At 44.0% G+C, this 14,573-nt stretch overlaps 1 protein-coding gene across 2 annotated transcripts in view; it reads right to left on the reverse strand.

Moving 5' to 3' along the window:
- Window positions 1–14,573, reverse strand: part of LOC138259269 (zinc finger protein 577-like) — a 166,172-nt gene that overhangs the window by 60,467 nt on the left and 91,132 nt on the right. The window contains exons 4-6 of one of the 2 annotated variants that reach the window (XM_069206882.1): window positions 9,768–9,881; window positions 8,637–8,708; window positions 7,900–8,004 (exon numbers count right to left, since the gene is read on the reverse strand). In XM_069206882.1, the coding sequence (XP_069062983.1) occupies window positions 7,900–8,004; window positions 8,637–8,708; window positions 9,768–9,881 (291 nt within the window). Of the gene's footprint in view, window positions 1–7,899; window positions 8,005–8,636; window positions 8,730–9,767; window positions 9,882–14,573 lie in introns of both variants that reach the window. The other variant, XM_069206881.1, reaches the window with a different exon arrangement.

The raw sequence follows: 14,573 nt of genomic DNA on the forward strand, positions 1-14,573 counted from the left end.
AAGTACTGGAAGTATGATTCCATGCACTCTGGGGGCTCCTTGGAGGGGCCCTAGCACTGCTACCACCAGTCTTACAGAGTTTTCCGGGCAGCCCAGCTGCTGCCATCCCTCAGACAGGTTTATGCCCTCCTGCTGCTTGATCTGATCAAGCCCAGGAAGAAAGAACAAAGGATTTCTTTTGGGAGAGGGAGGTAACACCCTCTCTCTTTGGAAATAGGGGTGACTGGCTTGGGAGGGGTAGCCTCCCCAAGCCACTGGTTCGCTTTAAAGGGTAAATTTGGTGCCCTGCGTGCATAAACAAGCCCACACCGGTTCAGGGACCTCCCCCAGTCCCTGCTCTGGCGTGAAACTGGATAATGGAAAGGGGAGTGACCATTCCCCTGTCAATCACCACCCCAGGGGGGGGGGGTGCCCAGGGCTCCTCCAGAGGGCCCCTGGGTTCTGCCATCTTGTTTCTAAGGTTAGCAGAGAACTCTGGGAGCATCTGAGTGGCCAGGCAGGTGATGTCAGAGACCCCTTCTGATGGGTGCTTACCTGGTTAGGTGACCAATCCTAATTTCAGGGCTATTTAGGGTCTCTCTCTTGGGTAGGTTCTCAGAATCGGCTGGCAAGATTCCAGTAGGACTCCTCTGAAACCTTCACTTCGACTTCTGGCCTCCCGAACTGTGACTGGACCCTCCAGGACCCGACAAAAAGAAGAAGGAATCTCCCTTGGAGTGAAGGAGTCACTCCCCTGCAACCACAGGCACCGACGACAAGCGATAAAAATTAATGGAGTTCGTTTTTTGAAGATACTACATCTACCATGATGCAATGGGGCAGATTAATTGCTGGGATGTCAGGCAGGTGCACTCCTAACTGTTTGTGACTTTAAAGGCTCCCTTGAGCTACTGGGCTGACGAGCTCTGGAGCAGGCACCAGCAGGCCAGGAAAGAGGTACTGAAACCGGGTGATTTATGGCAGCATTCCCAGCACCCCGCAAATATGTTCTCTGCTGAAGAAGGGACTAACCCAGAAACACATGTGTCCAGAGATGCACAGTAAAGGCTGTACCTACTTAAAGGTGAAATATTTAAAAATTAATGGAGTTCGTTTTTTGAAGATACTACATCTACCATGATGCAATGGGGCAGATTAATTGCTGGGATGTCAGGCAGGTGCACTCCTAACTGTTTGTGACTTTAAAGGCTCCCTTGAGCTACTGGGCTGACGAGCTCTGGAGCAGGCACCAGCAGGCCAGGAAAGAGGTACTGAAACCGGGTGATTTATGGCAGCATTCCCAGCACCCCGCAAATATGTTCTCTGCTGAAGAAGGGACTAACCCAGAAACACATGTGTCCAGAGATGCACAGTAAAGGCTGTACCTACTTAAAGGTGAAATATTTAAAAATTAATGGAGTTCGTTTTTTGAAGATACTACATCTACCATGATGCAATGGGGCAGATTAATTGCTGGGATGTCAGGCAGGTGCACTCCTAACTGTTTGTGACTTTAAAGGCTCCCTTGAGCTACTGGGCTGACGAGCTCTGGAGCAGGCACCAGCAGGCCAGGAAAGAGGTACTGAAACCGGGTGATTTATGGCAGCATTCCCAGCACCCCGCAAATATGTTCTCTGCTGAAGAAGGGACTAACCCAGAAACACATGTGTCCAGAGATGCACAGTAAAGGCTGTACCTACTTAAAGGTGAAATATTTAAAAATTAATGGAGTTCGTTTTTTGAAGATACTACATCTACCATGATGCAATGGGGCAGATTAATTGCTGGGATGTCAGGCAGGTGCACTCCTAACTGTTTGTGACTTTAAAGGCTCCCTTGAGCTACTGGGCTGACGAGCTCTGGAGCAGGCACCAGCAGGCCAGGAAAGAGGTACTGAAACCGGGTGATTTATGGCAGCATTCCCAGCACCCCGCAAATATGTTCTCTGCTGAAGAAGGGACTAACCCAGAAACACATGTGTCCAGAGATGCACAGTAAAGGCTGTACCTACTTAAAGGTGAAATATTTAAAAATTAATGGAGTTCGTTTTTTGAAGATACTACATCTACCATGATGCAATGGGGCAGATTAATTGCTGGGATGTCAGGCAGGTGCACTCCTAACTGTTTGTGACCGACGACAAGCGACAACTGGCTGTGTGGATCCCCTCTCCTGCTGAGCTGCCTGGATCCTGCATCACGGGTGGTGGTCCGGTTTAGTCCTCTTGGTCCTCTCTGCCAGCTATCCAACTTTGGTGGAGGTAGTTCTTTGCCTTTCCACGCAGAACAGTACCCCCTTGAACTGCAAGCTGCCAAGGCTTGCTTGCATCTCCTCCAAGGGATCTTCAGGTGACGTGTAGCTACAGCCCCTAGCACTCCATCCTGCAAAGCACAGCCTCCTGCGTGATGCTCCTGCGGTGTGGGACCCACTTTTGTAGTGCTGCGTGGGCTTCTTCTGCGACTCCTGTACCCCCGTTCTGTGGGACTCCTGTGGGTGCTGCCTCTGCTCCTGTGGACTCTCTGCGATGCTGAGGGTCCCTTGAGACTCCCCCTCCTGGGTTGAGTCCTCCTAGACCTTGCTGGTCCCCGGCAGAAAATCTTTTCAACTAACCGTGAGTTTGCCTTTGCTAAGGCTTGTTGGTGGAATTCCTGCACCGACACCCATCTGCAATCTTCCTTCCAGCGTGGGGCTTCATCTGCATCCATCAGGAACTCTTCTCCGGCTCCAAGGCTGCAGTGTTGACCTGTTCTTTATCACTGTTAACCAACTCCTGCATTCACAGCTGGGTGGGTAATGGCCTCTACTCCTCCTGGACTCTACTGTGACGCTTGGACTTGGTCCCCTCTCTCCACAGGTCTTCTTTCTTCAGGAATCCACCGCTGGTTTTCTTGTAGGCTTGTCTGGGTGTCTTCTTTTTCTTCTTTTCCTCCTATTGGGTGGTTTCAGGAAAATCCAGTGTTTTACTCCTGCATTCCTGGTCAATGGGGGGTACTATGTTGCTTACCTCTGGTTTTTCTTGCACTCCCCTCTACACATTTTACTTACCTAGGTGGGGGTACCTTGTTCGCATTCCAATTTTTTAGTATATGGTTTGTGCTCCCCGTAGGGTCACTATTGGTTTTTGCTATTTACTGTTTTCTAACCTTTTCTATGCCGGTTTCTGATTAATAGTGTATATATTTGGTGTATTACCTACCTCCTAAGGGTGGGTCACCTGTCTAGTATTTTGTGGTGATTTGTTCCAAAAATAAAGTACCTTTATTGTTGTACAACGGAGTGTTTTCTTTCAAGTGTGTAAGTGCTGTGTGACTACAGTGGTATTGCATGAGCTTTGCATGTCTCCTAGATAAGCCTTGGCTGCTCATCCACAGCTACTTCTAGAGAGCCTGACTTCTAGACACTGCCTACACTTTACTAAGAGGGGATACCTGGAGCTGGTATAAAGTGTACCTAACATAGGTACCCACCACACACCAGGCCAGCTTCCTACAATGAGGCACAGGAGAACATAGGAGCCTGTAGGGCAAGGGTGTGCTACTGCTGATAAAGAAAGGGGAGAGGGGGAAGGATGTACCAGACTTTTGTGTCTTGCTCAGCGCCTCTAAATTCACTCTTGCCCCAATCAAGTGCAGGCCAAATGCACATATTTTGATCCAAAGCCTATAGCCATAACAAAAGCAAAGTGTTTTTTTATCACTGATTTCCCTATCTATCCAATTTAGGGGCATAATGTCAATCAACAAGGGAACAACACAGATCAACCTAACCAGGGGATCTGGGCATTGCAAGTGAGTCAGCCATTTTTATCAACAAATGCAAATTAAGTAGCAAAGAACACCCAGTCTTTAGAAATTACATATACAAACTAAGTTCAACATACAGCAGGGAAATCAAATACACTGCCCCAGAGAATCCTGCCTGCCATGCCTCGGCCAACCTTGTGAAGTTCATTTGCCTCCCTTAACATGTCTGTCTTGCTGCTGCTCTGCTATGTTCTGTTCTGCAAGCATGCCTGACCTAACCTGGAAAGAAGGAAATATGAATTATGCTTTCACACACAAATCGGAGTTCTGTAACCTCAAACTGATGGAACTGATAAAATAAATGTACCAAATGTTAGCAAGGCAATGGCGTCATAACACCATACTCAGTATAAAGAGGTGAGCACCACTAACTTTAGCTCCTGAGATGGCATGAAGTATAATTTTGCCTATTATTGGGAAGTCAGTGAAACCCTGGTATGTGTACAACTTTTCTGGGCACAGGGTTGTTTTCTCAACAGATGGGGTCACTGGGGCTTGAATTTATTAATGCAAAAAGAACAAGTGATGGACGGAATGCTGAACAATGTCAAACATTCACCCCCAGTACAGAGATCTGGGCCTAAATCCATCGTTTTTTTTGCTTCCCATGCCATTCCAGTTTGGACCCAGCCATATGCAAATCAGTCTTGACCCTGTTGCCCACGGGAACAGTCCAGCCTGAACTGCCAAGCCAGGTCTTCCCTGGACTGGATACAAGCATCCTGGGACCGGTTTCGGGGTGTCACCCCTCATCAGCCAGGCTAGCTTGAATCCAGTGGCATGGGGAGCACGAGACCCACGTCTGGGCATACTCTTCCCACTTAGGGTGACAAATGCAAAAAGAACAAGTGATGGACGGAATGCTGAACAATGTCAAACATTCACCCCCAGTACAGAGATCTGGGCCTAAATCCATCGTTTTTTTGCTGCCAATGCCATTCCGGTTTGGACCCAGCCATATGCAAATCAGTCTTGACCCTGTTCCCCATGGGAACAGTCCAGCCCGAACTGCCAGGCCAGGTCTTCCCTGGACTGGAAACAAGCATCCTGGGACCGGTTTCTTGCTTACTGTGCCACTGGATTCAAGCTAGCTTGGCTGATGACGGGTGAAACCCTGAAACCGGTCCCAGGATGCTTGTTTCCGGTCCAGGGAGGACCTGGCCTGGCAGTTCGGGCTGGACTGTTCCCATAAGGAACAGGGTAAAGACTGATTTGCATATGGCTGGGTCCAAACTGGGGTGAGTGTTTGCACTGTTCAGCACTCCGTCCATCATCCTTTTGTGATGCTTGAATTTATTAGACAAGGTGCTAGATTGTATCTCAACACATGGAAGCAAGTATTGATTCATCCCCTAGCTAAGAAAGCAGGACTTGACGTCTCCGTACTATCAAATTGCCACCCTATATCTTTACTTCGATACATGTCTAAAATTTTAGAAAGGCTGGATAACAGTCAGTTGACAATTTTTTTTTTTTTTTTGGAAGATATTGACTTACTTGATCCATCTCAAACAGGTTTTAGGCCCAGAAATAGTACTGAAACCACCCTTCTTCACTGACCTAGACAACATAAGATTGAAAGTAGATCACAGCAAAGCAGTTGCCCTGATTCTACCAGATTTGTGGCCAGCATTTGCTATGGTATCACACAGCCTTCTGATAAGCAAACTTCACGAGGCTAGACTGCATTTGACTGCCTTACAGTGGTTTAGCTCTTTCTTGATCAACAGGACTCAGTCAGTTCAGTTGGATACCAGAAGATCTTCACTCCACAGTTCCAACTCTGGTGAGCCAAAGGGTTCGTCGCTTAGCTTGACACTTTATGTGTATGTGGCAGCCCTTGCTAAGCTAGGGATCAAGTTGGGTTTTGTAATTTGCACATAAGGTGATGACAAACAACTAGTCATCTCATTAGGTGAGCAACACAAAAAAGCAGGCATAACCTTTTTGGCTGTCTTGAGGAGGTAGTCAGCTAGATGAGGACTTACTGTCTGAAGCTGAATGCCGAAAAAAACGAAGATTTTGAATTTTTGGAGGTACCCACGTTTTCTTGGTGGCACCTCTAAACCAAAAAAAGTGGTAAGAAATCTGGGGTTCTTGATTGTTGAGTCCTTACCAATGTACAAGCAAGTTATCGCTACTTGTGGCAACTGTTATGGTCTGTTAAAACTTCTTAAGAAATTGTTCCACTTGATCCCAGTCGATTGGCGTAGAACCAAGGTCCAAGCCTTTGCGGTAAGCACATTGAACTATGGTAATGCCCTGTACTTTGAGATGTCAGACCATTTTCTCTCCCGCCTGCAGGTGATTCAGGCTGCTGCACTTTTATGCAGCCAAGACAGGTTCAACTGCTTCAGCCTGCCTTAAAACCCTCCACTGGCTACCTATTCATGAGAGTGCTAAATTCAAACTCCTGTGCCATGCACATAGGGCCCTTTACAATACAGGTCCTGTACTTCCCTGATCTGAATTGGAGTTTTATACCCCTACAAGAAGTCTGAAATGTGCCAATCCTGCTCTTGCTAAAACTAAACGAGTGAAAACAGCAAGGGCTGGGAGCTGTTCTTTCATCCATCTGGCTGCAGCACACTGGAATTTACCGCCTCTAGATCTTCTCTGCACTAATGACTATCTTGGATTCAGAAACAAGTTCAAAACTTGGCTTTTTCCTAAAGAATGATTATTCTATTCCTGCCTCAAACAGTGCTTCTGCCTATGTTACATGGCTTGCCATAGCTCTGTGATATCCCCTTTGGGATGAATGCTGCACTTAAAAAAAAAAACGAAAAATAAATAAATGAATAAATAAATAAATGGTGAAGGTAAGTTGAGGACTGTCAGATAAGCTGAGCCATGGGGTTTGAACCGGTTGTTTTGTCATTTATAGTTTTTTTGAGTCAGGAGGTTGATCATCTGTTGGGTGACGTAGTGCTATATCAGGAAAGATGTCAGAGCACTAAAAAGTATTGTACAGCTTTTAGATGATGGGTTGTGCCAGTCTGTGTAAGACATGTGATAGTGCATGATGGGAGGGAGTAACGTCATTCTAGGAATTCTCTGGAACCCTTCAAAAATGAACCACATTTCTGCTATCGGGGTAATATGTAGCAAAGCAAATTAATTGTGTCAACAGAAAAAAGTATACAACAGTCCCAGTTGATGAAACGACCCTGGTATTAAAAGCATAAAATAAATTGATGTTACATCATTTGGAGTGCATTACATTGTCTGAACTTGAAGAATGGAGTACATTATCTACCCATATAAACAACAAAACACCTTCTCAATTTGAAAACAATGAACACACACACACACACACACATCCATCCATCCAACCCTCCATACACAGATGTTGAAGGGAACAGAAAACGTGCACTATATAAGATGTATGAAAAAAGGCAAAATACTAAACATAAGCTTTTTCTGAATACAAGCAACTAACCCCGTCCGCTTAAGACCAAAAAAATTAATTAGAACAAAAAGATTGCTTAAAGAAATCGTGAAAACAGAGAATCCTTGAACACCGTTATATAATTCCTATTAAAAACAAATAAACACCGGTAAAAACAGGCCTCATGTTCCTTGTTTTAACTCTTGGGCGGCATGCAGGCAGACGTATAGGCACAGGACACCATCTGCAGAGGTATGACTATGAAAATAGGGCCCAGCAGCAAAAGTAAGGTGAGCTGGCAACATATTATAGGGTCAGTAGGGTCAAAATTGAAGACGAGGAGTGGTATCTCATGTTTTGAGGCACAGGAAGATAGATAAAGTGGACTAACAATGTGGCCATTTTGGAATGTTGCAAAATGTACCGTCCAGAAAGCATGATGAGGGGAAAACATTAGAACGCGTGAGAGCCTTACAAATGAGTCCACCTCGAATTAAGAGTATTATAAAATACAACATACTTGGATGGGTAAGATGAACTATACCTGTTTTTACGAGGATTCTCTGTAATTACACATAGAAATCATTTTTAAAAACAGTCTATGATTATGTAATCACTAAGAGACAACAAAAATAATTATATAAAATAGTTTGTTAAAACACTTATGTTCATATCAACATTTTAAAAGCAAACTTTAGTTTGTCCTGAAAAGTAGGTACTTCCTACCTGCAGGGACACTGTTGCGTTCTGTGACTGTCCTGTTCTTGTAATCCAAGCAGTAGGCGTCTTCCTCGGTTTTTATACGGAACGAAACAACCTTCAGGCCGGTATCTACATATAGAAACATGTTTATGTACATATATGATACAGCTATAGATATGGCGGTGTTGCATTGAACAGGTTAGTGGAGTTAAAACTGCTTCAGAGGAAGCGGGACCAAAACTTTCAGTGCTATCAAAGAACCTTTTAAGTCAGTGGCATAGACAGAGGCAGATCAGGTCACCTTTAAGAGCTTAGCAAAGTGACCTTTCAGGAGCAGGCAGTCACTAAATGATTTGATCATCCTGTACAGGTCCATCAAAGGGCCTCATTATGAAGGAGCAGAGCCTGCCGGGAAATACAATCACACAATGCAAGGGAAAGAAAGCAGATGTGATCACCTTGCAAACCTCATCAAAGGATCCTATTAAGAGCTGCAAAATACGTTTTTCAAATTGCTTTTCAGAGCAAAAGAACACGTGGCACTGGGGCACAGGGAATACAGCAAATGAAGAGGCTATGATGAAGCATCACCTAATAGAAACAACTGGTGTGTTCCTTTTAAAGTTCCATCAATGTAGCAACTCGAGGGCATGGCCGCAATATAATGTGCAAAGTGAGAAAACATCTACCTCATTCAAGACATCAGTAATGAGCCAATAGCAATCTGAGCAGGGCGTCAAAGCGAGATGTCTGTAACTTGCCTGTGTCTGCATTGGCACCGCTGTCTGCCACTTCCGCCCCAAGATGATCAATGAAAATTGGAACCGGCTCATCTTCCGTCCTCAAACAAGAGTCAGTAGGGGTAAAACAAAGCAAAGAATAAGCTAAATTTCAGGCTGACGAGTGTTAAATTTCAAACCAACAACATTATTAAAAGATAAGAAAAGAAATAGGTCGAGAAATTTGGAGGACGGCTGGGAAAGATGGGAGGCTGGCTAAATTTGCGCCTACTCAGCTACAAGATGCAGCTGTTCCTGGTTCGGTCAGGCATAGACCTATGGTTACCAGCTGGCTCCAGGTCATCAGGACTGAAAACCCACTCTAGAATCACCACCAACTTGCTTGACTTTGCAACTTTTCCCCTAAATCTCGCGTAGCTTTTTTGGCTCATGTCACTTTGGGGGCATTCAGAGGGAGCTTTCAGGCACTACTATCAGCTAGCTTGTCTTTCTAGCAAGCATAAAGAATAAAGACAATTTAAGAGGGGAGTTTAAAATAAATAAATAAATAGGGGATACAAGAGCCAGGTTTGGGAGGGGAATTAGATCAGCAACAAGTTTTGCCTAGCTAACCATACCTCTCACAACCTTGTGCATCCTGGAGAATGTTTTTTTCTTTTTTTGAAGTAGCTAATGGGATTAACACAGCTAAAAAAACATAATATGTCAATGGAAAATTAGCTGGCGGAACAAGGTGCCTGTGAAGACATGAAGCTATCCAGAAACCTTAAAACACCTGGTGAGCCTTGGCAGATGGGGAGTTTCACCATTCTATCGGCACATCATTGCCTGGTGCCGTAGCGACTGTAGTATGGACTCAAAAAAGCCCCGTGACAGTTTTTTTTTTTTTCTCGAAAGGAGCTCTTCCATTTGGGAGGTGCTGGAGCCGTTAGAGTATCGCACACGCACGAAACAACCTTTAGATGCTAAACAAAAGACGGTAAACCATTGAAAAGTACATTTTCTGACAAGAAACATTTTTGCCCATTACAGCAGAAGCTGTTAGCAGATTTGTGGACTTTCGGTATCGAATAAAGCAAACCAGAGAGGAGGAGGGAGCTAGTTCGTACTTGGGATCGGGCTGGGGCCCACATGCTGCATCCACGTCCTCACCTGGGCTAAGGCAGTGACGCTGAACACCTCCCTCCGAGCCCTGGTCATGCTTTAGACACAGCTCTTCTGCTCTGTGCGTCCTGAACAGCAGGTCCGGGCTAGAAATCACATCGCCTGTTGAATAAACAAACATAAACATGCGTGACATCTTCAGGAAATTACGCCCCTTTTACCTTTTAGTCCTGCATTCCTTTTATGTCCCACCTCCTTTCCCTTGAGTCATACTAACGAGTATTTAATCTATCTTTACAATATTGTGTGATAATGAACGATCAATTGAGCTTGTCTAGAAGGTGAGAACATTAGCACATCCAAAAAACAATTCCTACATTAGTCCAAATACGCCAGATGAAGCCATTTTTGGGAGGCTCGAAGTATTAACTTTATTCATTTTACTCTCTATGTTTTTTCTCCACAAGGGTTTGACATCCATTCTCTTTTGTGTATCTCACTATTTCATTTACCACTGGTGATTTCATAGATTTATGTTGCTTTTCCAACAAAAAAACCTGCACTTCTTAAATTAGAGCACCGACTACATATTGCGCGCCTGAATATTTTAGAGTTGAAGAGGGAGTATGGATTATTTTTTCTTTCCCCAGGCAATCGAGGGTGGAGGGGGATCCTCCTAACCCATGCCAGCTCTTCTTGGCTTTCTTTTTTTCCTGATTGGAATTCACTCTTTTCTTTGGTCTTACCCCATTTTGTTGGAAATCTGGATACGTTCGATATTGTATTCAACTCCAGGTATATTCCAGCAGATGCGCGGTTTTACATTTTTCACTGTCGAATAGCACTATTTTTGCAACACTGTTTACGTCAAGTTTTTGTTCTCCATCATTATTCCAACATTATTGTGCCCAAAGGTTTTTGCTCCATTTATTTAGTCCTAGTATCTATTTCTTGGCTGAGTTCTTCTACCCAATTTGTTTCTCTTACTCTTTCTATGATGGCGTCTGAGTGTTTCCTGCTCACACCAGCATCTGTGTCCGCAGCTCTCCCGCCGTTCTGCTACTCTTCATGCCTCCCTCTTTTCAAAGAGTAGCCTTTTAATGGGGTACTTACTGAGGACCTTATTGAATACTGTAGTGTAAACAAACATGGAGCTTAGGCATGCACCAAGTAAGAGCCTGCTTGAAAGTAAAGTAACTTCCACTCGGCTCTATTGAGGAGACTTCTGGATTCTGCACTTTCTTGCTCGTGGCCTTTCTGGCTCCAAGCCTTTTCTCAAGGACAATAAAGACAATCTCTCTTAAGACACCAGAGAAGTCTTTGCTGCTCTCCATCACCAAAGAACAAATCAGATACTACCAACTCTAGCCAGGTACAATTGTAGCTATCAATAGTGCAGCAGTTGCACTGGCACCTGGGACCAGACGTGTGAAGGGCCCTCTGCTCTCTTTTTAGGTCGAGCGTGCCTGCGCTCTGACCTGTTTAAGAATTTGGGGCTTTTAACCAGGTCCACCGCTCCCCCATCACTATCACTATACCTTGCCTTTAAAAAATCCTTTGTTATCATTGGTAAATGCTTTATGTTTGTCCCTCCTTGGGGCGGTTTGTTATGCCTTGGATACCGACCCCGTTACATGGACAATTGCATTTTTGCCATACAGATGACTGCAAGCAAACCTCTTTTACCTTTTGTGTCTCTCCTTGGTGCTCATGGTGGCAGTGGTGCTTTGAATCGGCTTGCTTATGTCAACTATTTTACTTTTCATTTTCAATTTATGTAGCAAGAAAACTCCAGTTACAATGCCAATAGCTCTAACGTGAGACCCATTGCATTGCAAATGCTTGTTTAGGCATGTCATTCAATACCCAACCAGAGGGCAGAGGGGGTCATTTACCTGCTTGCACAAAGACCCATGGTACCGTTGCTACACCACTGTGGCCAGACAGCAATACACAACTGTAGGATGAATAAATCTAACAGGGGTAATAACTTAATTTTTGTGTTTAGTTATAAAAAGTAAATGCAAACTGGAGTTATAGTTGCCTCATGAATAGCAAGCACTGGCAACGTTAATGCTTTCTGATGATGCTATGCAGGGTAGGTTAAAAGAAAAACAATGGTTATTGCCAATGCTAAACAACATTAAAAACGTGCAAATAAACAAAAGGCTTCCGACTGACACTGAATATGATGGATATGCAGGATCATGCGCGGAAACTAATGCGTGAGGATGCAACAATGGGCACAACATGAATACGTATGTATGTGCATGTGCCACTCTTCATGTATGCATCTGTCCAAACATGGCGGCCACTTTAGCTTTTATTTTTATTTACTATTGGAAAGTGGCTAGCGCCCATGTTTGAGTACTAAACTAAAAAGATGAACAAACCATACACAAAAGGGCATTAACAGAAAGAAGTGGCCCCATTGCAAACTCCAGCAGTGGGGCTTCCCCGAAAAGCTAAATAAATTTAAATAAGAAAAATAGAAAAAGGAGGGGCAAGGCAGCAACAGATGAATGAGGAGGGGTGGCAAAGCAACAGCCAAGCTCAGGGTGGGAAAATAACAGAGTATATATAAGGAGCATGGGATTGAAGGGGAAAAGATATCAGGCAAAAGAAGTCAGTTCTATGAATGAAAGCTGTGGAATTATACAGAACATCCGATGCAAAGCATGGTAAAGAAGCCATGCCTCAAGGAAGGTACAAAGGCAAGACGAGGAAAACAAGTCAACAAATAAGAGCATGGAATGTCTCGAAGCCTATTGTAGGTTCTGTTATTATACATAATAATTCTTTCAATTAAAACAGTTAAAGCGGTCCATAGGCAAGACCTAAAAAGTAATTATGTTCCTTCCTCTCTCTCTCACACACCTAGCACAACAATGAATCATTTCAGCTCACTTTGAACAGCTGGTCTCATGCGCAATGTAACCTGCGGAGCAGTTTAAGCTGTAGAAGATAGACGTTCATTTTTATCAAAAATTTTCAGAGGCATAATGAGACTTCCCTACATCTGCGCCTCTTATTTTCCTCCAATCTTCCAGAGGAGTTTTAAAGGTGGATATCAGCTGCACTTCCAGTCGACCAACAGTCATTTACGTTTTGAGGGGAGAAAACTCGAGAACTGCAAGCCAAGAGTTGTCCGGGTTCAGCACTGCAAGTCTCAACTGTGGGTGCTTATAAAATCCCTTATTATGTAGCTGAATTTCCCAAACTGAGCTCTTCAAATGTCACCAGGAGTGCTTGCTGCCAAATACTGACAATTTGGATATCACATTGACTTAAAATCTTTGAGGCTTGCTACAACCTGGAGAGTCGTGTCCACCTGAAGTGGAGTTTCTCCTGCTAATCTACACTTCAACTCAATTATTGCAATGTCATTCCTCCATACACTTTTCACAGCTTTTGTCGTCCCGGGGCTTTCTTGCTCAACCTCCCATCATGTACAACGTGCAAACGTCCTCTCTCCCACCAGTTGCCTTTCTGTCCGAACTGAAGGAACCACCCCTGGAAACTACCAGTCAATCACATCCAACTGTGATGCCCAATAACAATTCCTAAAGTTCTGAAGCTATATCTTCTGATCCATCACTATACTGAGTGTTTCAATAACTAACATAGCTAGATTTTAGAAGTATTACCTATGGATTTCTATTGGCATGTTGAGGATTACATACAGAAACCAGCGGAAGATCATTCTGAACAGAACTACTCTTCCCATTATCAAGAGGTTGCCTTTTCCACTTAAGAACTTCTTCCTTAAATCTTGTCAGAATCGTTTCCAGATTGTGCAAGTGCAATACCCTGGAAACCCTTTCAGCTCAGGGCTTCTTTTGACTCAGGTTGACAACTACTTGAGTACCAGCAGAAAAGGCAGGAGGCGCACCACCGCTCTCTAGGGAATAAAAGTCCTTCTCTATGTCTAGCAGTAAGACTCCAAGTTACCAGGGAATCATATCAGCACAACCCAAGACAATATGCAGTCAACATGGTGTCAAGCCGAGTTGAATGCCCAGACTTAATATAGGTTTGGTCCTGGTGGACAAACATTGCCAAGACTCTATGAAACCTTCTGTCAAATATTTTAGCAACGACTATGATCTCTAGATTTAAGAGAGAGATAGGCTGGCATCACAACCAGTCCTTTAGTACCTGCATGACAATGATGCTCCATAAATCTCCCATCCCTCTCTGAATACATTCTAAGTCATTATAATGCACAGTTTTGGAAGTGGGCAGTAGGGAGTTTATTTTGCCCTGAAGCCATATGCGGCTGTATATGTCCCTCCATACACACTATCTCTTGTATCATTAAAACCTCTCCAACTCATCCATATAATGTTCATCCACTAGTGGAACATTCAAAGAGGAACTCATAACCTTCATCAATCGCCCCTATATTTTTCAAGTTCTACAGATTTCACCTCACAGATTCAGTAACCCCTCTAACACAATTTAAGTTGGAGGCCTGGACCACACCTTTGATCAAGCACATATTCATTTTACTGACGTGGTCTCCATATTAGTTGAACAGTCAATACCGTGCTTGAACAAGTTCAGTACGTTGCTGTCAGACCTCTTCCACGTTTTTCCAATGTTTCACTTTTCAGCCCTTATCTATCTCCTCTTTCCAGGCCCTGCTGTTTATTCCCTAGTCCATACTTTAAAAATCGAATAATCTGGTCCTTTGGAGTTAGTTTGTGAAACTTCACTATACCAAGTGCTTAATGATACTCATTTATTCAGCAATTTCCAACTCTTTAACGATTAATAAAATATGGTTCAGATAAATGCCCTACATAGAGCTGCCAGCACCCGAGGCCACATGTTTCCCTTTCCCCAAAGTCA

The sequence above is a fragment of the Pleurodeles waltl genome, chromosome 9 (genome assembly GCF_031143425.1).
Source record: "Pleurodeles waltl isolate 20211129_DDA chromosome 9, aPleWal1.hap1.20221129, whole genome shotgun sequence".
Lineage (NCBI taxonomy): Eukaryota > Metazoa > Chordata > Amphibia > Caudata > Salamandridae > Pleurodeles > Pleurodeles waltl.